We start from the raw sequence: 25,986 nt of genomic DNA on the forward strand, positions 1-25,986 counted from the left end.
GAGTATTTTTCAACACTTTGTTCAAGAACCTAACTAATGTTATCTTCAAGACTAAATAAGAGATTAAGGAAAGCCATACAACTGTACAAGTTGTCTATTTCAATGTTTTATCATAATTTCTCTGAGCGGGAAAAAAAATTCTTGCTGAATTTTTAGTCTGCACTTTTCAGCTCAAAACATTTCTACAAAATCAAGGTTATTGATTGGAATCAATGTATGTTATGATCCTGAAATATAAAGGTTTAATGCTATCCATGGGCTTCTTAAGAACTGAATTAAGCTTCAAGAAACTGAGAGTTACAGGCATGGACACTCACTTCAGTTAGTTTTCTAATGAGCTCATTTTTTTTGTGTGTGAGGGTTAGTGGTAAATACAATCTTTCGTGATTCAGTCTTGAAAAATGTGTAGATGACAACTGGTCTTTTTTTCTGGGGTGGATTGTAATAACTTCAGGTTCCAACAGAAACAGAGGGGCAGTTTCACAGGGCAGCAGTGACATTGCAGCATTTTCTTGCCTTACCTTCCTGAGCAGCCACCTCTCGACTTCTCTGTGCAGTTCTATGCAACACTTCTGCTTTAGTGTGCTGCATGTGCAGATGCTTTTGCAAGAAGTGTGGAAGTGGAGCAGCCAGCAGAGGCCAAGGACCATGACTATGTGCATCTGTTATCTGTTTGTTTAGGTTTTTTGGGCAGAGAAATGGAAATGGAAAAATTTTCAGCAGCATGGTTCTATGAATCTTACAATTGAAGAGTTAAATGGACAAAAAACAGGGAAGCAATTTGAAATTCAATAACTTTTATGTTTTTTTCAGTTCCTGACAGTTCCATATGTATATCAAAAATTGCAATGTTACTGAGTTATGATATTGAGCAGTTATTTAGCCACCCATTTTTTTCAGATTTTGCTGCTATTTGAGACTTTAAAATGAGTTACTTGATGAAACTATCTAACTAACTTCGCTTGCTGCTTGTGTGCATCAGGACTTCATTTCTTCATTTGTTTTATTTCTTCCCAGTTCATCCAGCTGGTCCTGTCTGGTTAAAAGGAAGTGAGTGCTGTCCTATTTCTTATTTGTGCACAGAATCACTTGTCAAGTTTGCAAGTTTTGCAACAGTTAAGGACCCCTGAAAGCTCTTGATGCTCTCATGTCCATCAGTGGGGATATGATTTGTACACTTAAAATTACCAGAATCAAGATGAGTTAAGCCATGAAGTTGCCTATTAATAACAGTGACTATGATGCAACTTAAGAAAACACAAAGAAAGAAAATGGCTTCATGTAAGAGAAATCTGGGTCCAGCTGAATAAGTCTGCCCATCAGGAGTGTCACTCTGAGTCTGACCCTTTGAACACTGTGGGCAGTTTTCCTGCTGCTAGGTGAGAGCTGTAGGCAAACTGAAATACACTGAGGCAAAGTTATTTCACAAAAGTATGGGCTGAAGTTCACAAGGAGAGAAAAAGCAAGGAAGCTGTTTCAATACTGTGTATTTTTATATTTTCAGTACGTGTGAGTAGTAGCTGTTCACATAAATCTTGCTCGATCTCCTCTGACACAAATACTATTGCAAGAGCTGCATCTCCACTTAAGATGACAGATATTAAATTGGATTGCTTTGAGCAGATGAGGAAATCTGCTTTTGTAATGAAGGTTTCAGGCCACAGGAGTGGGAAGCAGAGAAGAACATCATTAGGATGGTGTGAAGCAAAGGATAAATGTGCATACTGGGGGTGGAAAGGGCTGCTGGCACACCTCTGCCTAGAGCGTGTGTCATCTGCTCTGACAGAAAACTAGGGCTTGCTTTTTGTCTGTTGCAGGGACAGATGTATTAGAAAATACAGCCTGGTGTTCTTGCTGCCTGGCCTGGCCTCAAGCTAAACAGCACAGGTATTGCTAAGCTGGTTTTGGGATTTGTTTGTGGGTTTGTTTTTTGTTGTTGTTCTTCACCCCCCCCCCCCCCCCCCCCCGCCTTCCAGTGGAGACACTAATTTGGATTTCTCAACTTAGTTGTCTCTTCCTCTCCTGCACTCCCTGATCTTTCAAGAACTTTGTAATAGGAGCTAGGAGCTGTTAATTGGCTGAAGGCCTCAGAATTTCTCTGAGGGAGAGGAGTTGTTACACTGGCACTCTGTGTCCAGGCAAACACTGAGAGAGGGAGAATGTGGCTTACAGCACAGCTGGAGTGAGCACAAGACTGGGAAATGTGAGCAAAAGAAATTCCCATTCTGTGTTCAGTTCAGGAAAAGAGAACTTTACTGACATGCACTGTAAATAAAGTATATGGGGTTTTGCCTCCTGCTGTCATCTGTTTTGTTGGGACTTGAAGATTGATGAGTTTTTAGTTTGCATAGACAAAGTACTGGAATGGGACTTCATATTCTGTTCCTAGATTTGTTCATAGCTTGTCTGTGAGTCTCATGAACTTGCTTTATCTCTCTGGATCTAATCAACCCTGATGTTCACTTTTTGAAAGAGCTTGAAGGTTGACTAATGAAAGTCAAGTTGTAGATGGCAGGTACGATTGTTTCTGTTCTGTTCTTTCCCTATATTTTTTTCCTACTCCTCTGCTCTAAAACCTTCATTAGAAAAAAGGGTTTTCTGAGCTATCTAAACACCTTCCATCTCTGCCAAGGAGCCCTTGTGACAGTATTTGTTAGATAATAATGAGTAAGGCTTGCATGGAGTGGTGCTATTCACAAATAATGAAGATATTGGAGCAAGGAAAACTGATTTTCCCCAAAACAACTTGTAGAAAGCTTCTCTGTAAACACCTGCCTCTACCTGCTTGATCTCACAATTACTTTATTTGTATTTTAGTCCTTAATTCATGCACTTAAGTCCTGCAATTCACACACATTGATGGAGTTAATTTAAATTCTATCACTCTGCATTACAATGAATTGTAGCATCCATCACTTTCTCTTCCTGCTAGTAATACAGAGTCATCCCAGTCATCTCAAAATAAAACCAGTTGGTATATCTAATCTTACAGACATTTACCAACTTTTTGGCATCACTGGCATGCAGTGAGAGCAGAACTAGAAAAAGCATGAACTCTAGCTATTAGAAAGGAAAGCAACTGCTGTAAAAATTCCTCTTTTTGTTTTCCCATTGTTTTCATTGTCGTTTGTTCTGTTTGGGCTGTTTGGTTGGTCAGTTGTGCCTGTTTTGGTGTTGTAATGTAGTGCTATTTAGGTGAAAGCAATGCAGACCTTGCACCAGTGCTGTGGTGCTTTATGTCCTGATGGTGTGGGAGCTACCAAGGCCTGGTTGGTGCCCTTTCAGTCTCCCTGGTTTGTGAATTGCTGTGTAATCTTGGCAGCGTTCTGCAGTCAGCTGCAGAAGAGCTGAACAGAGACAAGAATTTCATAGATGAACCATAGCACATACCCTTTTCTCACTGAAGTGTCAGGAAGAAATAATTAATGTTGTACAGACAGTTTTCCTTCTGGCATTTCCTAATGTTTGAGTATTTGCAGCCTCAGCATTCTTTTTGACAATTTTCCAGAGCAGTATCTATTAGCCCAGATGCTAATGCACTTGGAATGTCAGCTGTGGACAGAACAGAAAATTTGAGCTAAGATTTGTTCAGATGAATTTGCCAGGGATAGAGGTTTAGAGGCAGCCTAGGACCAACTCTTTCTTTCCTGGAGGACAGTATGGTTATTGCAAATATATTTGATATATATTGCAACTGATTCCTGAGCACTGGGAGAAATTTCTGGAATCCAACCCAGATTAGTTACTGTGTAAGGAAGGATTTTTTTCTCCAGGGTAGTGTTCTTGCCCTTGTCAACAGTGGTTGACATAGGTGCCTTGAATGCTACTGAAGAACTTAGATGAGTTGAATAAAACATGAGAAGATCTTTCAAAACATGCCTGATGTCCTTTCTGCCAGCTGCTAAGTGACACCAGTGGATTATGCAAGTGGAGTTGTGAGAATAAGTTGAAGTTTTTTTAGACAGCAAATCTTGAGACAGAATGACAGCCTGCAGGGACATTTCTGCTGTGAGAGGAGCAACAGCCCCAGAGAAAACACAGGCAAGACAGTGGGGGTGTGGTGAAAACAGCAATTAAGATCAGTAATTGCCTTCTTGTGTTCTTTCTGCAGGGCTATGTATATTTTTGGGCAAGCAGTCAGCACACATGGAGTTCTTTGTCTTCTGCAGCCTTTGCAGGTGTTTAGATTCACCCTGTCTGATGGAATTAAAGGCACTCCTTTGGGGAACACTGCACAGCCCCATCCCTATGTCTGTTGTTCTTCATAAGGCAGCTTGGTACCAACATCCCAAACAGCCTATTCCACTAGCTGTACTCTAGAAATCTTCTAAGAACTGCTCCTCTTTGTAGGGATTTTTTTTTTTTTTTGTGTTGAGGAGATCTTTGCATGTGCTGCTTCAGGTGCTGTGGATTAAAAGTAGAACAAAGAATTACAGGCTCTGGAATTAATTCTGCTGAGCAGAGGTTCTGCTACTGAGATAAGGCAGAAACTAATTCATAAAGCCTCATATGGGACAAGAACTCAGCCCCAAAATGGAGTTTAATGTGAGGTCTGTTACACTTTTTGCCAATAGCACTAGTTATGTTTGATTCTTCACTGTGCTATTTGCAGTTCATCTGTATTGTTTACTGTGAAAACTCAAATTGCAACCCTTCATTGCTCTTGGTTCCCAAGTCTGCATCTCCACCCACTGTTGTACAAGGCTACTGGTTGCTTCCTTTTACCTCTGCCCCAAGAAGGCTACCTGATGAGTATTCCTGCCCTCATCTGACAGCTGCAGCTTTGTACCTGAGTTCTTGACGTGCATGTAGTCAGTATTTTGAGTGACACGTTCCTCAAACTGATTGCTCAAAGGGATGTTTCTGGCTGAGGTTCCCACCTTCTCTGACCCAGCCTCTGCTGGATCTTAAAATAATGGTATCAATTAGCATATTGCAGCATAGTGATGTATTAAATAACACTCAAGAATGGAAATAATCTTCATTTTCTTGGATTGGGAAGGGTGGTAGGAAAGAAGGGAGGTGAAAATTCGGAAATCTTCAACGTGACAGGGAAGAGTTCAGAAGAACAATTTCAACAGACATATTTGTAGCAATTTTATAATACGAGTTTGGAAGTGTGAAATGATGATAAGTGCAATTCTCATATCTCTGGTTTTGTTTCTTCTGAGTGCACAGTTCCTGAATATGCAATGGAAGAGTCGTGGATTTCCTCCTGGACCAACCCCATTTCCCATCATTGGAAGCATCTGGTGGATAAACTTTAGAGCTGATCATCAGAGCCTGAAAAAGGTACGTATCAGATGTGAAGTAAAGAGCTATTGAGGCAAAACCTGGAAAAAATGGTGATGGTTGTTGATAGGCTGATGTGGTAACAGGGAGAACCCTGAGAGAAGGTGATTTGTGGAAGTGAAGTACCTAAACAAGTTAAGGCAAAAATCCTGCAGACAGTTTAATTCATATGAAAGCCTAATAATTTCATATGAAAGTCTCATTCTTATATGTGTGCAACTTAAATAGAACTGAACATAGTAATTTTGCCGCAGAAAATACTTCTATTTATTTGGCCTTGAAAGAAAAAAAAATTATTCTCAGATTTCCCATTATAGGAATATATTGAAAATAATTTTAAACTAGGTGTCTTAAATTCAGAGGTGTCTTGAACCAGAGTATCTTCTGCTCTCATGGAATGGAAACAAGATTGTATCCCATATGCAGCCAAATCCTTTAATCTATTGTTTCTCTGAAGTCCAGTCTGGGATGTACTCTTTGCAGATAAACTAAAGATGTAAATAATGGTGAAAGGAAATAATTGATGGGAAGAATGAGCTCCATGCTAAGCCTGCTAATACAGATTCTTTCAGTTTTCAACATCCTCCACTGAGCCAAAATATCACAAGAGAACCCAATGTGTTAATATATTTTTTCAAATTGCTGCCTTTCCTTATGTGCTAAGTGCAACTTGCAGGTCAGAGGGTGGCTGGCTGCAGCTGAAGGGAGCTTAATGAGCATGATGCTAAAATTTTCTGATGGGTACATGTTAATGACTGTGAGAGGACAGATCTGTACTGGTTCTTGGTCTAGCATCAAGGACTTTGTCCTTGCAGATTACCCACAGCATTGCCTGAGAGCAGTCCCATCAGTACCCAGACATGGGATCTATGCTTAGATGCCTCAGCTGACAGTATTTCAGTACAAGATGGGAAGAGTTCTTGCCATTGAAACGTGAAATCTACAGTTCTTAGAACTCTAGAAGGGGAGTTACATCTAGAATTCATAATTTCAAGAAATTCTGGTTGTTGTCTGAGTCAATGAAATATGGAGTTGAAAAATGTAACCAAGAATGGGCAGGTGGAGTTTCATAGAAAACCTTGTACAGATCCATAAACAGTCAAGGGCATTTACCCTATGGTTGTTATTGCAAAGGTAACCCAGGCCAAGTTCTAGAAAAGGACCATTTATTCTTTCATTGCTTACATTTCTGTGGGTGTTGTGTTCCCAGAGAGAGCCCAGACCCTTTCTGTGGAAAGAACCCCCGCCACAAAACGCAGCCACTGTCCCTTTTCACCTGCTGAACCCCTGAGCAACATTGTGCTGAAGACAGCAGCCCATCGTGTGTGCATGTTCTTTGATATTTCTCCCATGGGGTTTTTTTGGGCACTGATTTTACCTGCAGCTGGCAAAAACCTATGGCAACATCTGCACCCTGTGGTTGGGTCACAGACCTATGATGGTGCTCTATGGGTTCCAAACTGTGAAGAATGGTCTCACCAACAACTCGGAGGATGTTTCAGGGCGACTGCAGACCTACATTTTTAACAAACTGGCAGATGGAAAGGGTAAGATGTTCATGTCTCTGAAAGGACTTCACCCTTGACTTTCTTTGTTTCCTCTTGTGTTTTTCTTACTGAAAAGCCCTTAGTTCCCGACTGACTTTTCCTGTCTGCTCAAGGTGAATCACATAATTCTGAAGCATCATCCTAAGTGGTCTCCAAATCCCACTGTCACACATGTATTTCAGAATCTTATCAGAGCAGCATGGGCAACATTCTTAGTGTTGTCTGCGTGCCCTGATTTCAAATAATCCTGAGCCTGCAGCCTCCTTTGCAAGCTGAGACTCAAGTAAATCTTTATGCTCCCGGTTGTTTGTTTACAGCAAAGGCTGCTGTAAAAAAAGCATATACAGAACTTTGATCTAGTCTTGCTCCAAAGTACAAAGTCACAGGAAGGTCAGTGGAGCTTTAAATTTATTAACCAGAGCGTTCAAAGTGTTGTATTGTGTTATCACAAACACTGCTGAATCACAGTGGAGAGAGAATAAAGATAGTGATATGTTTAAAACAGAAATAATTGAACTTGTTTTCATCAGCCTCTTATCCAGAGAATGTACAGCAGATGCCTTTACCCTCAGTCAGGATTTGTTTTATGTGAGCTACTGTCTGGAAAGCTTTAATTTGTAATACTAGCTAATGTAAGTAGAGAAAAACCACTTTAAGGTATAGAGATGGTTAAGTCTGGGGCCATTTCAGTCCATTTGGAAGGATCTGTATTGCCACTTTTTATCAGGGTGCTGTGGAGAAAAGTAGCTGGGTTGTGATGTGTGCCCTAAAACTCGCAATTTGTAGCAGGGATAGCTTTAACCAACAGCTGCAGCTCAGCTGCAAGTTTGTGACTGCATCACAAATACAACCTGCCTGTCCCTGGTTCCCAGGACAGCAGAAGGAATAGGGGAGAGTTATTCCTGTCTATAGTGAAGCAGCTGTCTCAGGGAGTAAGCTGGCTTTCCCAGGGGGAGGTGTAGGCTAGACTTGTGGAGGGAATTTCCCCACCAAGCAGATTAAATGGTTCATGCTGGATGGTCTCTGCTAGAACACAGACTCACAGCAGAGCAGCCTGGGATTCCTTTCTGTACCACAGGAACTCTTGATCTTAAGGAGCTGTTTGCAGATTGGCTAAAGCCTATTTTTCCTTTTCATTTTGGCTGGGTGGTTCTTGCCCTGGCTTCATTGTCTTTCCAGAAGGGACCTTTCCAGGATGAGAACTCAATATTTGGTATAAAGATCCTGGTAGAACAGGATCCCTCAAAGACCTGAGACAGATGCTTCAGAAAAAAATAGGACTAGGCTTGGAAGGCAGGTGTGTGAGTCCAGAGGTCCAAGTGGGTTATTTCTGCAGCGATGGTAATGTCTTATCCAAGGTGTTTTCTCTGCCTCTAACAACATTCAATTCAAAGAACACTGCCTTGATGTGTCCCTCCTCTTTGAGCGACAGCATGATGAGAAGATGACTCTTACTGTGTTTATCATCTACAATTGTATGAACTTTATTATGACATAAAATTCATTCTTGATGGCTAAAGGTATCTTGGTCTCAAATGGCCTCATCTGGAAACAACAGAGACATTTTGGATTTGGAACTCTCCGAAAACTGGGAATGGGGAATAAAGGAATGGAGCGTGGGATCCAAACCGAGGCCCGTTACCTGGTGGAGTTCTTCAGAGACAAGGAGGGTATGGCATTGACACAGTGCTTGGGGGCACACAGAGTACAGACTGCTTAACTCTAAGGGTTAACACTACTTTTGTTACTGAATAGAACGGACTTGGAGCACACCTTAGATTTGCAGATTTAGGATAAGTTGCTAAAAAACTGCAGACCACATATTCTGTGGCATTTGCTAACAGACTGGAAAAAGAAACATGAAGGAATACAGCAGGGAAACCTCTGAAATTTCCAAAATATGGAAATTTCTTTGCTTATTTATTTTTTTGACAAAAAACCCCTCAGAACCCTTGAGATTATTGGACCTCAGCATTTTGTATTTTGGGATCAACACCCAAGATTAAGATTAAAAAGGAAAGCACATTTAAAAAAAACAAGACCAAGAGTTAAAGATTTGAGGCTTTCCTGTCCTCATTTTGGAGTGAGGTTTATCTTTTGTTACATTTCCTAGTGAGTTTTAGGTGTTTCTGAGTAACAGTATAAATATCATAGAGGACATCTATTACAAAATGTCATTGTAACCCTGTCCTCCCAATAGCCAAGGAAGAGGAAGTGCTTTTGAGATGAATGTTTTTCCCTGTCTGCAGGAGAAGCTGTGGACCCTTCCTTCCCCATTGTCCACGCTGTCTCCAATGTGATTTGTGCTGTGGTTTTTGGACATCGTTTCTCTCTGGAGGATAAAACCTTCCACCAGCTGATTGAAGCCTTCGATTATATAGTGGCTTTTGGGAACAGCCGCTTTTATTATGTGAGAGTATTACTTATTGGAATATTACTAACATGCAACTTATTTGATCATTTGGCTCATTATTAATTGCAATATAATTAAATCAGTATGTATATTATTAAAGTACTGCATTATTGAATACTGATAAATACTCTGACTGTGAATATGAACTGGACCTGCAGTGCTTTGGGTTTGACATGATTCAGTTATGAATATTGTATTAATAATCTTTAGTAGAATGTCTTAGCAAAGGTAATATGCTTGGGATAATGACCTTTTCTGTAATGGAAATACCAGTATTGTTAAGGTGAAAAGATGATACTCTGTCTAAGAATGAAAGAGAATGTTGGTTTGGGGTTTTTTGTGTTTTTTTTTTTCCAGTGCTAAGGTGATGGACATAAATATTTATTAACATTGGACTTATTAATATTGATATATCTATCTGCAAAAGTAGATTATTTTGTTGGTGAATTAACAGGGCAAATAAAAATGGAGTTATCTGGTAAGGATGGGAAAAAATCTAGGGTGGAAACTGTGCTGTCCCTAATTTGTGATTTTAATGTGTGTTTATGTACTAAACATTTTTTTCATGCCACAGGATTTTTCTCAGAGAAATTCATTCAACAGTTTAGCACCAAAAATGTCCATGCTCTCTCTCTAGCACGAGGCTTCTCTACAGTGTCACTAACTGCTTCTGTGCTGAATTCTTGCTCATAGATGTGTGAAATGCTCCCGTGGTTTGCAGAGCACCTCCCAGGACCTCTACAGAAAGCAAGATTTTCCCGGGATTTTGTTTGTTCCTTTGTGAGGCAGGAAATCAAGAGCCACAGGGAAAAAGGCAGAATAGATGAACCAGAAGATTTTATTGACTTTTACCTGAAGCAGTTAGAGAAAGTGAGTGATTAATGCTGTACATGATACAGATCCAACCATAATGGGTTCCCTGCTGTTGTCTACCCACAACAACATTACTGCAGAGCTCTGCAAGAACAGCTTAAAAACTCTGCTGTCAAACTCAAAATATGAACTTTGAATAGTTAGTTCAAGAACTTCTTCTAGAAGTACAAATTATTTACATTGGTTTGTTATCATATTTTGGAATCCTTAGTGAGGGCTAGGCAGTAGGGAGGACCATGAAAAGATGCAGATATTTAGATGGCTGCCGAATTCTGATTCTTGCTTTGCATTATTTTTGTGCTTAGTAGTGCTGTATGAGTATCATGACAATCTTAAAATGTTGTCAGCCTCTGCTCTGAAAAAAAGTGCAAATCTTTAAAAGGATAACATTATATATTAGAAAGATTCCTGAAATCAGCAAATGTGCTGGAAGTGGTATGGCTGGGATAAAACTACCTAGAAATGTGTTTTTCTGCTGTGGAAGTTAACAGAAATCAACATGCCACTTTACAAGGTAGCATAACAGGACTTATACGCCTGACACATTTAACAGCACCTGTAATGTAAAAGTATCTCTGTACTCATTTGAGTAAAGTCTTTGCCTATATCTGTGTTCTGCTCAAGTATCTGTGTTTGTCCTCTAGAAATCTTGTTCCTTTAGATACAGTGATAATTGTCTGTCTCAGTGCTGTTACACAGCTATACTCCATTTTACCTTTCTCGCTGACACTTGTAGACTAAAAATGTCCCCAATTCTACGTTTGATGAAGACAACATGGTGCAGTCTGTTTTTGACCTTTTCCTGGGTGGCTCAGAGACCACAGCCACCACTCTGCGCTGGGCTCTGCTCTATATGTTGGTTTACCCTGACATCCAAGGTGAGTAGCACACAACAAGCATGGTTCTGATTAAGTAGTGCCATTTTTTTTTTTTTTTTGGCTAAGATCAAGGTTTTATTAAGATCAAGCTTACTTTAAAGATAATTTTTTAGCTTTGCTTTTAATAAGCCAATGTAGTAAAAATTTTTCAGACAGAGATTTTAAAATAATTTCAGGGATGTTGAGGTTCTAATACTGTATTGGATCCTGTTGATTTTTGTCAGACTCTTTCAGCACAGTAAGCATATAATGGAAGATACTGGCTGAAAACACACAAGGTGGAATAAGAGTTTGGGTTAGGGCAAAGTGAAGCTTTTCTGGCATCCAGCATGTGTAATAAGGTTATATTATTTGAGTTCATTAACTGAGACATCAGTCAAATTTCTGTAAAATAGATATATTTATTCTAATGCATGGGAATGTTAAACAGAGAAGGAGGACAAAAAAATGATCCAGAAATTCTGGACAACATCATAGTTGTGACCTAGTTTCAAAATTTTTGGGTGATTTGGTAGAGGGTTTTCAGAGGTGAACTACTAAGCCAAGTACATGTTCTTGACTCAGGCTGAGGGCTAGAAATTCTTTTCATGCTTGTGGTGCTAGAATGCTTGAAGAACAGAGCCTTGTGCACACACATGCACTTCAAATTCTGATAAATTATAAAGAAAAAAATTCCTCTTAGCCTAAGTTTTAAGAATGAAATCTGAACCCATCTGAGACTGTATAAGGTGTGTTAGTAAAGCTTAGATAGCAGCCCAAAGAGATTAATACTTGGTGATGGTAGATCATATTTAGTAATATGATCCTATTTCAGTTCTCAGCATTGCACATGTGTCAGCTTGATGTGGTGGCTTGCTTGCAACACTCTCATTAGTGTGCTGTGAGTCTGTATTTAACTGGAGTAAAATCAACAATTCAGCTTAATTGTATTGATGTCATAATAAGGTCTTATTATAGTTTTCTCCCCCTCCTTTAAATATAATGCTCCATAAATCTGTTGGGCTTGTGGAAAGAGGGTCTGAACATAAAACCTATCAACTAGAAAACAGAGTGTAGTAAAATCATAACTAGCTGGTTATGATTTCTACAAATCATACATTTATACAAATGCATTTGTATAAATGTATGATTTGTGTAAGTTTATATTAATATAAATGCATTACATATATACATTTATACAAATGCATTTAAACTTCAGGATATGGCAAGTATAAATTATTTGTATATTGTAATTTTTTCTATCACGACTATACTCCAAAAAGGAAATGAAAGCTGTTTCATCCAAAACAGTGTTCTTACTTCTATAATGGATGTTTTAATTTTTTTAGACAAAGTCCAGAAAGAGCTGGATGCTGTTCTGAGTCCCTCCCATCTCATCTGCTATGAGGATCGGAAGAAGCTGCCGTACACAAATGCTGTGGTTCATGAGATCCTCCGCTTCAGCAGCATTGTTTTAATCACAATTCCCAGAGAAGTTGTGAAGGATACCACTGTTCTGGGGTATCATGTTCCAAAGGTACAGATATCCCTTCTATTCCAATGTGATCTTTGGCCACCAGTAAAGGTTTACCATTAAACCCTTTCCCCTCCAGCTGACAACAGAAAGATCATTTAATTAGATTTAGGATGTGGTACGAAAGAACTGCAGATCACACATTCTATGGCATGTGCTAACAGACTGGAAAAAAAAGACATGAAGGAATACAGGGAAATCCCTAAACCCAAAATACTGAAGTTTCTTTGCTTATTTATTTTTTGACAAAAACCCCTCAGAACCCTTGAGATTATTGTTTTTCGCCTAATTATGTAATCTTTCATTTCTGATGCCCTTCCATGTGCAGAATTATAGCTGGAATCTGTTTGTGTCCTTTTATTCTTTACGCATGAGAGACAGAGCTGTGCCAACTGCCTCTTCCTTTCAGGGCACTCTAATCATGGCAAATGTAGACTCAGCTCTTTTTGACCCTGACTATTGGGAGACACCTCACCAGTTCAACCCTGGCCATTTCTTGGACAAGGGTGGAAATTTTGTGACCCGCGAGGCCTTCTTGGCCTTCTCAGCAGGTGAGTGCACTGAGAACTGAGCCCAGGTGTGTGGGTTAGATGAAGCTGTGTTATTTTCATTGTGGAGAAGGCCAGAGGGGAGTGTAACCCCAAACTGCAGGAGCACATAGTTTTCCCAGCCCAGAAAAATGTTTGACTGCAAAAATAAGTTGTTTGCCAATTGTATAAATACTTGATCCTAGATTTTTGTGAAAATGCAGAGAAGATGAGTAAGGTCCCAGGATTCCAAATCACTTAGGAACTTGAGTCCTTACACTGTTGCCTTGGTTCTCCTCTGTATATGCTGGGTTATGCCATTACAGTGGGTATTCTGTGGCAGGCTGCTGTGCTGGAGCTCATTTATTTTGTATAAATAATTCAATATTCATCAGTGCAGAGAGATGAATGGGAGATCCAGAAGCTGGATCAAATACATCCAGAAGTCTATGTTTTTCCTGTGGCGTTTCTGGAATCACTCTTCCACCAGTGTGTGAGTTTATAGAAGCTTAAACAAACAAAAGCTCTCAGGGATCATGCCAGGAGGGAATAGCCTGGTTGTCAGAGCTGTCAGCTGAGATGGGAAAATGTCAGGCTCAGGTTTCTGGTCTAAATTGGGCAGAAGAGGAATTGGTTTCTCACTTCCGAATTGAATGACCTGACCACTGCATTTCAGAGTTTGTCACTGTCTGTGTCTGAGAATTATATCCTGGACAGAGTTAATTGATAAACTGGGAAGAGATTTTTCTTTAGCATGTTGTTTTCACTGACACCATTATGTAGGAGAATGTTTCATCAGGTGTAGAGTGTCCTCTGTCTTCTGATTTTTCACTGTTATTAGGGAAGATAAGTCAGCCTCTACTAAGCAGAAGCCATGAAGGAACCTAAATGTGCTTTCTTGTTCGTATTTGGAATCAAAGGACTGAAATCCCTTTCATAAAACTAGGGAGTCCTATAGATTAGGAAGCAAGAATGAAACTTCTGAGAAGCATCTCTGGTATCTTTTCCATAATCTGGGCAGATCCTTCAAAGATGAATTGCAGACATCTCAGTTGTAAGTCCAGTTCAATCTGAGAGGAAATTGTCAGATTCAGCAAAGCTCTTTGTTCCTTGATGAGCAATGCTCCTGAGAAAAGCTGGGAAACAGGTGCTGGTTGCAGACCTTGGTGAGGACTGACTTCTGTTTCCATTCACCCCTTGCAGGTCACCGTGCTTGTCCAGGAGAGACAATGGCCAAGATGGAGCTTTTCATCATGTTCTGCAGCCTGTTGCAGAAATTCAAGTTCACTCTACCAGAAGGAGTTAAGGAAATCAACACAGACTTTGTCTTTGGGAGCACCATGAAACCCCATCCCTACAAGCTCTGTGCAGTTCTGCGCTAGGTTGCTCAGTATTAGAGATTTAAGAAGCACAGACACCGGTTTGGTAGTGTGCTGGTATTTGTGCAGCTTTATGGTTCTCATTTTTAGCTCAAATTCAATACAAATCTCTCCTTGTGTTATATGTCTTAGAAGCCAGGCCTAAAAATTACTCTGCTTTTCCTGTGTCTGGAAAGTGTCTCTACTGCATTTTTTTCCCTGCTGTGTTACAAATAAAATACATGTAGACAATTATTGCTCTGTCTAGTCTTACTTGAAACTCAGCAGAATCTTCCTGGAGGGAGGGGGAGCATCAGAGCCAGGCTCTGAGCAGCCTTCCCCTACATTCTCAAATCCAGAATGGTCTGTGGGAATGCTGTTACCATAGGTGGTGGCTCTGGGCATTGCTAGAGCCCCCAGGTGTGGTTGCATGGGAACTCAAGGCTGTGGAGGGGCATCTCAACTTGCTGGGAGCAGCTTTGTCTATTTGGCCAAGGGCCATGGGCAGATGAGTAAAAGAGAGACAACAGTGCAACTCTTCATTTGGTTGTGAGGCTTGTGACTCAGGCCAAGAGCAAAGGCAAAGCCCTCCTATTGCCTGCTGGAAATTGCAGAGGGAAGCCCCACTGCTGGTGGAATGCAGTGGGTGGAAACAGATGAGGACCAGTGGGCTGGCCTGAAAATATTTTTTTTTTTGACATATACTCTTGTGCATTTGAGAGGCATTTTGTGAAGGTGGGAGCCCTCTCACATGCCAGTGTTTGTAATGACAAAGATGTACAGCAGATTAGGCTGGCCATGTCTCTTCATTGATGCCCAAAGCACAGTTCAGGGGGCAGCTTGTAGTCTTTGCAGTCTTGAGTAGCAAAGCTTGTTGGCTGCAAAGGAGGGGCAGGTCAGGAGACATTGATGTGGTGTTCCCCAAAAGCTGTGGGAGAATCAAAGCTCTTGAGGGTTTTCTGTGAACAGAGAGGCAGCTGCACACCAGCAGCCTTCTGACAGCTGAGCTGAGCCTGCTGAGTCCCAATGCACACTGAGGGAAGAGCTGTGCAAGGTGCAGCTGGCAGGAGCAGTGCCCAAGCAGGGCTAGTGGATGGTAAGTGTCAGTAGCCACTCTCACTGTGACTGGCCTTGTTACCCACCCAAAAAGATTTAAAACCCAAGGTCAGAGTGAGGGTTACTGTTGCTCTACCAGCTTCCTTTCTTGAATAAAAGACTTTACAATTTTTATTATCACAAGCATGCTTCAAGGACTAGTTGGCATTGCCCTGTTTATCCATTGTGTCATGGGCTGAAAGGATGGGGCAGAAGAGAATGGGCCAGCAGCTCTCCTGGCAAGAGTGAGAGGAGGATTCACTTGTTAGAGGGATACCTTTCTGTTCTTCTGAGCTGTCAGACAGCTCTAACCCCTGCTTCCCTGGGCATTCAATTCTCTTCATGGAAGCTGTGGCAAATACAGCTTACAAAACCTTATCAGGCTTCTCTCTTCCCAGTCTTCCAGCACCATCTTGTGTGAGGAGACAAGCAATTTGTATTCCCTTGCCATCTCTCCCAAAGACTTGGCAAAGCTGTTTGGCAGCTGCCTTCCTACATGCAGGCAGTTCAAGTCTAGGCTGAGAGGTGCAGTCACCAGAATGTGGCTAATGTGTGTGGGAAAGTCAGAGTGAGCCTGGAGAGTCAGGGGAGATGTAGGGCAGCCATCCAGGACTGTACACGGGCTAGATGGGGCTGCAAGTGGGCAGGGTAGGAAAGCCTTGGGTCTGTGAGTCTCTCCCAGAAACACCTTGGAAAATACTAAACTCAGAGTTGGGAGCAGTTTGAGATAGAGAAAATGCAACACCAGTGAAGGAAAAAAAAGTCCCAAAAGTGGTTTCAAAATGGATAATTCAGTTTTTCAGGTTGATCCTAGCTCTCAGATCGGTGGCCAGCAAGATGGGTAAATGTTCTTTTTCTGCCCTGTTTCTGGAGTAAACCAATGTCCTTCACACCTCAAAAGTTTTATTTCTAGCTGTGCCAGTTCTGTAAGTTTGGTACATGAGCAGCAGGGCCATCTAGGTGACTTCCCAGAGTGTTACATGCTGCTGTCCAAGTCAGAGCCAAGTCTAAGCTAATGCTGTTCCTGTGCAAGTGCCAAATCTGTGTTGATCCCGTTCAAATGCCACTCTTTGCAGAGCTGGAGTTACTCAGTTGCGTAAGAGCACTTGTGAAAGAAGTTCTCAGAGGCAGCTGTATGTCATTTTTGTTCTTGCTGCAGGCGATCCACAGGGATTAGCCACAGGCAGGGGGAGGGATGAAGAAATTTTGCTTTGTGCTTAGTCAAGGAGACTGCAGCCCCACTCCCCTGTGCAGCTGGGCAGGGAGTGGGAGGACACTTGGGTATTATGTCATTATCAGCAACAAACTCCTGTTAACCAATGATCAGTTGGAGTCTTTTATGGCCTGTGTGTGTCCTAGGCACAAAATTAAAAGGTAGAGCCACCCCCCAAACACCTTTCAATATAAACTGTGAGGAAAAATATTAAAGGAATAGCAGAGAACATGAGAATCAAGAGTGTGAGGCGAGTTAAGTAGCAGAGCACATGGTTGGTGCATATGATGGCGACTGATGAGCCTGAACTTTTCAGTAACCCACTGCCCTTGGGTGTGCAGCCAGCCCTCAGGAAATTTTTTTATTTCTCATTCTTGCAAGAGGTTTTTTATGAAACCAGGACCGTGGGCAGAGATTTTTGTCACAGCAGGAGTCATGGCACAAGGAGGTGTATAATTAACCTACATTTTGTGTCCCTTGAAGAGGCAATGATTGACAGACACGTAGCTGCAACGTAATGATGTTATATATGCTTACAAATAAGAACACTTAATTCTCTGGGGTGGGGAAGTAAAAGTGATAAACAGGGAAAGAGATGAGTCATAGGAGCATCAAGTGTTTTTTCTCTTTTCAGGGAGGTACCCCAAAAGCAAGATAAACTGATCTCTCCTCTGTCTACACAGCACTTGTAGAGAGAAAACACAGCTGTGTAAATCAGAAGTAAAATGTTAACAGTGAGTGAGGTGCTGGTATTTTTTGTGCTGTCTCTGCTATTAATAGAGTTTCTGAAATTGCAATGGACGCGAAGACATTTTCCTCCTGGGCCAACTCCATATCCCTTCTTTGGAAATCTGCTGCAGATGAACTTCAAAATTCATCATGAGCATCTTAAAAAAGTATGTATTGTTTGGCAATGTATTAATGAACTCATAATTGTTTGAAAAGTAACTGTGTTTAACATAGTTTTGTTTTGAATGCTAGGGAGGAATTTTTTCTAAATTGCATAAATGTGGAAATAGGTGGAGATAATTAAAATTTATGTTTCTTTGTGTGAAAATTTGCACTTACTAATAATAGTCCTGTCTTACACATAGGAAGAAGCTGTATTTTAAAGTAGACTCGCTAATTCTGTGCAGTCTTTTGGATGTCTGTATTTTGACTGTTGTTGCACTGGCATTTTCTAAGTATCCCATACTTAGAAATAGCTGCTGAGGTTATGTTTGTTTTCAGTATAGAAAGGTTGATTTTTTAATATATATTTATTCAATGGATTTTTTGAAAAATCTTAGAATCAATTATTTTCTGACATACCATTTGGTCAGGTTTTCACAAGAGATTTCAGTCTGCTTTGCAAGACTGAGCTTTTAAATGGCCAAAATAATTCATAGTATGCTCAAACCCTTTCCAATTGTAATATGCAGCACTTCTAAAGTTTGTATCCCGTTCTTTTATAGTTCTTATACACCTATACTAAATATTTTACATTTAAATATGTAAGTAATAGCACCTCACTCGTCCTCTTCATTCTCAGCTTTCCCTTTCCCTCGTTTTCCATGTCCTGCCAGCCCTGTCCTCCTGAGCTGCATATTTCAAGGCAAAGTGTTATTATTCCATAATATAAAATAGTAGCTAGTGCCTGTCTGCTCTGTTTTCTTCTATTTCTGACATCCCAGACACGAAGACTAGTACTGGTCATCCCAAGGTTTCAAAAGCCATGAACTGGTCCTTACAAAAATGAAATTAAACACAAATGTGCAAGTGCAAGCACATATATTTTTGCTCACTGTGCATAAGTATTCCCTCTTGTTTGCTCCCAGGCAGCAAAATTGTGTAATCCTCTGGTCCTGTATTTCTTGGGATGTCTTGGCAATACACCACTCTTTCCAGCCTATTCTGCTACTTTTCTAGCTCCTGATTCAGCACCAGAAGGACTGTCCTGCCCACTGCAGGGATGCCTGCATGCACGGCAGCTGAAGACAAGGCTGTCACAGCTGAGCTGGAAGGGAAAGGGGCATTCCTGCATTACTCAGCTCCTCGACTGCTTTTGCTACACTTGACACACAAAGGGGAATCTGTAGATGGCTCACATCAAATTCATGAGCTACTGCTGTCTTGTAGCAAGTGGTGAGGATGGAAGAGTTCATCTACAATGAGTTTGAATTGTAAGACATAATAAATGACATCACAGACTTTGGCAATGTTGGGTGACATTTTAGAAACATCATGATCTTTAATAAATAAGACTTTAAACCTGACTTAAATATATTGTATGTGAGAATATACCTGATGCTCTGTTCTCAAAGTCAGTCACTCTTAGGGCATCTGCCCAGGGAGAAGATCTGGTTCATTTTGTTTGATTTAAAAGTACCAGTTCTCACTCCTGTTACTCTAATTCTGCCTTGTTCTACAGATGGCCAAAATTCATGGCAATATCTTCACCTTATGGCTTGCAAACACTCCTGCAGTTGTCTTGCAAGGGTTTCAGGCAGTGAAGGAAGGTCTGACTGCCCATGCTGAAGATGTTGCTGGAAGGCCCGAAGAGAGAATCTTTCAATTTCTAACACGCGGAAAAGGTAATTTTTATTCTCAGAAATTCTTTTAATGTGTTGTGTTCTATCCCTAGTTTTGAATATTAATTTAGAGCCTCGAAGTCCTTAATTTACATCAGGAAAAAGCTTCTATTTTCACAAGTTTTTAAAAACAATTCTATTCTGTATTCTGTCAGAACAATAATGACAGCATAGAAGTAATGTAAGAGCTTCTATGCAGAAGATAAATGGCTAAAATACAAAAAGAAAGAAAAGAAGAATGTTGTCAGACTGCTGTAAAAAATTTGAAAAAATTAGAAGAGAAGCTTCTTGAATGTATCAACCTTACCAATCCATCAATTTATAAAGCATTGACAGCATTAGTTCATTATGATTCTAGGTGTTTTGTTCTCTAATGGTCATCTCTGGAAGCAGCAGAGGCGTTTTGGAATGGCAACAATGAGGAAGATGGGATTAGGGAAAAAAGAGAAGGATTATCTACTGCAAGAGGAGGCTGCTGTATTGGTGGAATACTTACAGAAAACAAATGGTATGTGAGGTGGGCAGGGCAGTCTGTGCAGTGGGACAATGGGGCACTGTAACTTCTGAAACTGATTACAAAAATGGATTCAAAGTGTATATGCAGAGTTGAGTCTCAAAAGTCTGTATATGCAACCTGCATGAGATACTTTCTTGTGGAAGTGTGAAACCCCACAGCAAGATCACAGAATTAGATTCCTGTCTTGTTTTATATATATATATATATATATATATACACACACTTGTTCCTATCAGTGTTATTACTTCTGAGTCAGTTCTATGTTACTTATGGCAACAGCATCAGGGTAACAGCAAACAGTAAAAAAAATCAGTGTCACAGTGCCTCCTATTCCTGTGTAGAAAAAAAAAGCATAACATGTGCAAAGCTTTGACCAAGGATGCACAAGGTATGTTGAAATATTCCAATACAAAATTATATGATCAAAAATAGAAGGTGGTTCTCTTCTCAACTCATCTATATATTTAATGTCTCAGCTGTTTTGTACCCTAGTTATTGCCAAATGTGAGATCTGCTGATGCCAAGGTTTGATGATATCTGGGTATTTTTATAATTAATACTACTAATTCCACTCCCACTAGCAGTGGAACGGAATTTCCTTTTTTTCAACCAACACTGTTTTTCAGATGTCTGAAGTTACTTTTTTACTCAGGCCTCTTACCAATAAATTACAATTTGCCATTCAGTGATCTAATTAATGTCAGAAGTGTTGATGACATTTTATCAGCTCTCCTGTCAGTGGGCAAAGCAGGAACAGTAAATGTTAATGGTGAATGCAGTCCCTTGTGTTTACAGGAAAACCTCTGGACCCCACTATGCCTGTTGTTCATATGGTCGCAAATGTCATTTGTTCAATCATGTTTGGACATCGTTTCTCCAGAGATGATGAGAATTTTCACCGCCTGATTGAGTCCTTTGACTACCTGGCAGCATTTTTGAACAGTGTCTCCTTTTATGTGAGGAAAATCAGTTTTGTTTGTTTGTTTGCTCTCTATAGATAGTGCAAAAAGGCAACTTGCTTGTTACAAAAGTAACAAAAATAAATAATACCAGAGCACCTAGAATTTCTGGGGAGCACTTCAGAACTTCAAGATGGCTAGTTCAAAACTTGTTTCAATTGTTTATGCTTCATCTTAACACAGAATTTTCCTGTGTAAGGGGGATAGGGATGAAAATGCAAAGATTTGTTACATGGCTGAGAGATCTACACAGGACTTTCTTTTAAAAAGTGCTACCTGCACAACTCCAGAGTTTGAAGCTGTATCTGAAATCAGTAGTAAAATATGGGTTAAACTATCTGAAAAACTCAGAAATAAGCTTATCTTAATTTCTGTCTAGCAAGCTACCTTTCTTCTCTCTATTATATGACACGGCTATCAAAAATGTCAAGAATAAATAGGTTTTTACTGTTTTCTCTACTGTCAGCTAACCTCATAGAAACTGGAGTAGAGCAACTGTTTTGTGCAAAGGTAACATGGCATGAAATTGCTGAATGGTAGCTTTTCCCTACAGTTTTTGACAGCAACACCTGCACCACATCTGCACATCCTTACAAGAATACAGTGACATTGCAAGTCCCCCTCCTTTAGCTGCTGGATGATATCTGTCTCCATTCAGGGCACAAACTCCCAATTTCACATCTGGTCCACTGGAGAGAAAAATTCTCTCTTGCTCCTGTATGTGCATCTGTGAGCGCAGCTGGCAAAGCAGCAGAACAGGTGGCCTCAGACTGGGGCAGTTTTGTTATGAATCATTTATGAAGGGGAACCACAGTACTGTGTATAGTCAAAAAGTGAATTTACCCATGCACAAGGCAGCTGCTTCTGCAGAACTTGTTGGAACTCATCCAGTTCTGTGTCTTGTATGATTTCCACCATCTCTGACTAACTGGAAACTGCTGTAAGTAAGATCCTAGAGGATTTAAGGACTATTTTGATACTTTGGCTAGATAAGCTAAAATAAAATTCCTTACTAGTAACTATCCCAGCAGATGCCAGTGAAATGATTCCTAAGCTACCCTTCTAATCAGGGTGGACACAGGTTCAGCTATTTCCAAACTGCTCTCAGTATAAGTTTTTGTATAAGTTGTTTTTAAAACAATGCATGCTCTCTCTATATATATAAATAAATAAATAAACAAAACTTTATACTATAAAACTGAGAGAAATTTAAATTTTGCTCCAGGCAAAAATAGAATTAAGAAAGGCTTTAATCTTTAATGCATTATTGAATAGGCACTATCCCTTCAATCTAATTCTAATGCTAATTCAATCATCAATCTTTCACTTGCTTTTTCCACTACCCAGAAGCCTGTATTAGGATTCAAATTTAGTTTGCTAAATGCCACACAGTTATATGTAATATCACATATCTAAAATATCTCTTTTACAGATGTATGAGTTGTCTCCCTGGCTTGCTGGTCACTTTCTGCCATCAGTTAAAAAGATGAAGTCCTGCAGAGAGTTTTTGGATGCTCTGTTTGTAAAGGAACTTGAAAGTCTCAAAGGAAAAAGAAACCTTGATGAAAATCGACATTTTATTGATTACTATTTGGATGAGATAGATAAAGTGAGTACTTCTGAACTTCTCTCACACTTCACTAACCACAAGGGATTTTAAGCGTTTCGTTGATTATAATGATGTCTAATAGAAATTTAGAAGTGCATGATTTCTCCAGGTGGTTTACTTCTTCTTTTGTGTGCCATAACTTTCTTTTCAATTTGTATGTGCAGACTAAAGGAGATCCTGATGCAACTTTTGATGAAGAAAACTTGATCCAGGTTGTTGCTGACCTCTTTGTAGCAGGCATAGAAACTACAGTCACCACTTTACTGTGGGCATTGCTCTATATGGTGATTTATCCTGACATTCAAGGTGAGCACATCCAAAGAGGTCTGCAACTCTAGCAATGAAACAAGTTCAAATAGTGGTCGTGCCTGTTCAAAGAAAAGTAGAGGAACTAATTATTGAAGTATGAATCAGGTGAACTGCATTAATTTGTTTCTTGCTGTATCCTTTCTAACATTCAAGCTAATCATTCCAGCTTGCTTTTTTTTTTTTTTTTCTTTTAACAGATCTAAACAGAATACAGGGTGTGATTAATTCAATCAGCTGCAGGAATTTAGTCTCAGATAAGATAAATTGCACCATTACCCCTCCACAGACAGTAATGATTACATTTCCACTAAGGAGTCTTTGGATCATCCTTTTAAATCCCTGACTCCTACTCTTTGATTAGCTCTTGGCCTCTTGCAGCAGAAATAACTTAAATACAGTGTGGGGTTGCTAATATTGGGGTGAGTAGCTTGAAAATGTGTGCTTTTAATAATGATATTCACAGAAGAAAGTTACAGGTTGGCAGAGTAAAATGACTGAGAAAAGAGCTAGAGTGTATGGGATAGAATGGATTAGAAGGTACAAAATTCACTTTAAAGGCTTCATATTTGACAGTTTAAGCTGAGTACCAGTCACAGCAGAAGCCTGGCAAATAGAAAATGTGGAAGTGTTAAGGAGAAAGGATGTCCCATTTTGTTACCTTCAAAAGACTTGAAACTGGGTTGCACATAGTGAATTTTCACATAATTTTTCATCTTCTCAGGATATATGAACACATTCTTAAGTTTTGTGGGGGTAATTCTAATTGCAATGATAGAGTCTCTAGTGTTAAAAAAATAATCAGAAAATACCATTTCAGTTCAGATTGTAAGTAAAAAAAAGAAGTCCTTGGGAAAAACTAATTTGTAGAAGTGCTTCCCAAGGCAAGTAATTACAGAATAGCAGTTAGGAATCTGTAGATGACAAGCAAAATCTATGTGCTTCTTAATGAAGAACAATCCTTGATCAATTATAAACTGTTCCCCTGACACACGATTAATATTTTTTCCAGTTGACTCCCTCCCTGTAGAAATAAATATTAATAAAAGTCTTTTCATAAATTACCTTAGAGCAGTAAATGTAACAGGAACCCACATATTATTTAGAATGACCTCATCCACTATCTTATTTTAAAAGTATATATGCAAGCTATAAACAAACTCTATGTCAAATTTTTTCAGGTCATCTGTATGGGAACTTGAAGGCATTATTTTTTTATAAAGTATCTTTTTCATCTAGTTGGATGCCATTCTGTCTGCAAAAGGCAACAGGAAAAATTATGACTACAGAGTTTATAGATTGTTTGCTGTATATTTAAATATTAAATATATTTAATATTGCTGAATATTCCTCCTTAGAGAAAGTCCAGAAGGAGCTGGATGCTGTTGTGGGTTGTTCCCATGCATTTTGCTATGAGGACAGGAAAAGGTTGCCCTACACAAATGCTGTAATTCATGAGATCCAGAGATACAGTAACATACTCTTAATTGCACTGCCCAGAATGAGTGTGAAGGACACAGAGCTGCTGGGATATCGCATTCCAAAGGTACAAATGTGCTGCATGTTTGAATCAATTTGATCTTTGGTCCATTAGATGATTTTAGAAAGGGGTTTGAGTTTTTTCCTGACTCGGAGCATGAACTCTTATTCTAGTGCCTCTAAGGTTTGACTGCCCCTGTGGATGGCCTTTCACAAGGCTTTGTCCTACATATCAGTAGACTCTACAGTCACAGTTTTTGTTGAAGCCACTGCTCCTTTTTTTTCAGAACACAGTAGTTTTAGCAAATATTGACTCTGTTCTGGCTGATCCTGGAAAATGGGAGACACCCAATCAGTTCAACCCAGGCCACTTTCTGGATAAAGATGGAAACTTTGTAAACAGAGAAGCGTTCTTACCATTTGCTATAGGTAAGTGCACTGAACAGGGATTTATTTACTCCTTGTGGTAACAACTTCAGATCCATTCACTCCTCAAAATAACTGGGAAGGCACCTACAAATGGGTATATACAAACTGTTTTAAATATCTCCAAGAAGAGAGAAGTCCAGTTGTTTGTGGAAAAGATGAGAAGAGAAAGAATGACACACAGAAAAGTCTTTCTTGGAAGACAGATCCAGTTTCTCTTTAAGAAGAGATCCAGCTATCAAAGCAGTAGCAGAAAAATGTGTGGTGCTGGGAAGACTGTAAATGTGAACTATGCCACCCTGGTGACAGTTTCTATAATGTCTTACTGCCTGCTGTAAATGTAGATCGAAACTTTTTGGGGAAATACAAGCAGCCTTTCAGCTATGAATCATTAAATGACAAACTTAAGAGAAAAGGATAAAATCTGCAGTAAACAAGCAAAGAAAATCCCAGGTAGTTTAGAAAGGGAGGTGTGATAGAAATCTTTTGGCTGAAGTGCCTTTTCTGTTTCTTCACAGGGCACCGTGTGTGCATGGGGGAGCTGTTGGCAAGGATGGAGCTCTTTATTGTCTTTTCCACCTTGCTACAAGCATTCACATTCACCCTGCCAGAAGGAGTGAAGGAAGTCAACACCAACTTTGTTTTTGGGAGCACAATGAAGCCTCCTCCCTACCAGCTCTGTGCCATTCCACGATAGGAAATGGCAGATTCAGGGAAGAGTCACTCTGTAAAACTGCTTCTTTGTAAATTCCTTCTTGCATGTCCTAAGATTTTTGCTTTCCTCTTCATTTGGTTAATCACTACCCTGAAAGATTCTTGACAGACAGTTGCATCCTGAGCATCATAATTATAAAGGGTTGATATTTTGTTCTTTTTTTTTCTGTTTGGAAAATATTGGTAAATTGTGTAACAAATAAAGGCATTAAGGGAAGAATCAGAATTGGGACTTACATATTACCAACTGGAAAGTGGTTTTACAGAGAATGATCTTGAAGTGTAGTCTATGAATTGGAAATCTCATTAATAAAGATTTCTTCTCATAAGCCACAGTTGCATTTGTGGAGATAGGCTTAGAGGTCCTCCAGTCTATCTCAGGATATTAGTGGGTGTAGGAGGTAAAAGAAGCTCTTGGAGGGAGCTTTCTAGGACAGATAACACATTCCCTTCAATTGATATGGTTTGCTGTTGAGCAAGCCTGTTGTTTACAACTCTGTCATTGTCATTTGGGAAGACAGTTCAGGGTTTCACCCACTAAACCAGATAGCATTTCAACCCTTCTGATGAAAATAGAAGAGTGGCTTCATCAGGCAGTTGTGGAGAGCTTTTCATATCACAAGCCAAGAGCAAGAACTGGAAGACAAATGACAACAGTGAGCAGTCACAGAGTGTTGATACTTTATCCTTTTTTATG

The 25,986-nt window shown here is 39.8% G+C and overlaps 2 protein-coding genes across 2 annotated transcripts; both read left to right on the top strand.

The window, feature by feature from the left end:
- The first annotated feature begins 5,106 nt into the window (after positions 1-5,106).
- LOC132077664 (cytochrome P450 2J6-like) lies at positions 5,107-14,441 on the top strand. The gene is made up of 9 exons (XM_059479487.1): positions 5,107-5,292; positions 6,677-6,839; positions 8,360-8,509; positions 9,089-9,249; positions 9,946-10,122; positions 10,862-11,003; positions 12,332-12,519; positions 12,926-13,067; positions 14,247-14,441. Exons 1-9 carry the CDS (start codon positions 5,125-5,127, stop codon positions 14,423-14,425), a joined length of 1,470 nt encoding a protein of 489 aa, XP_059335470.1. The 5' UTR covers positions 5,107-5,124; the 3' UTR covers positions 14,426-14,441.
- A 2,943-nt stretch (positions 14,442-17,384) lies between these two features.
- On the top strand, positions 17,385-25,618 carry LOC132077506 (cytochrome P450 2J6-like). The gene is made up of 9 exons (XM_059479277.1): positions 17,385-17,605; positions 19,120-19,282; positions 19,638-19,787; positions 20,592-20,752; positions 22,188-22,364; positions 22,529-22,670; positions 24,029-24,216; positions 24,437-24,578; positions 25,094-25,618. Exons 1-9 carry the CDS (start codon positions 17,435-17,437, stop codon positions 25,270-25,272), a joined length of 1,473 nt encoding a protein of 490 aa, XP_059335260.1. The 5' UTR covers positions 17,385-17,434; the 3' UTR covers positions 25,273-25,618.
- Positions 25,619-25,986: the final 368 nt, after the last annotated feature.

This window comes from Ammospiza nelsoni, chromosome 10 (assembly GCF_027579445.1).
Source record: "Ammospiza nelsoni isolate bAmmNel1 chromosome 10, bAmmNel1.pri, whole genome shotgun sequence".
Taxonomy (NCBI): Eukaryota; Metazoa; Chordata; class Aves; order Passeriformes; family Passerellidae; genus Ammospiza; species Ammospiza nelsoni.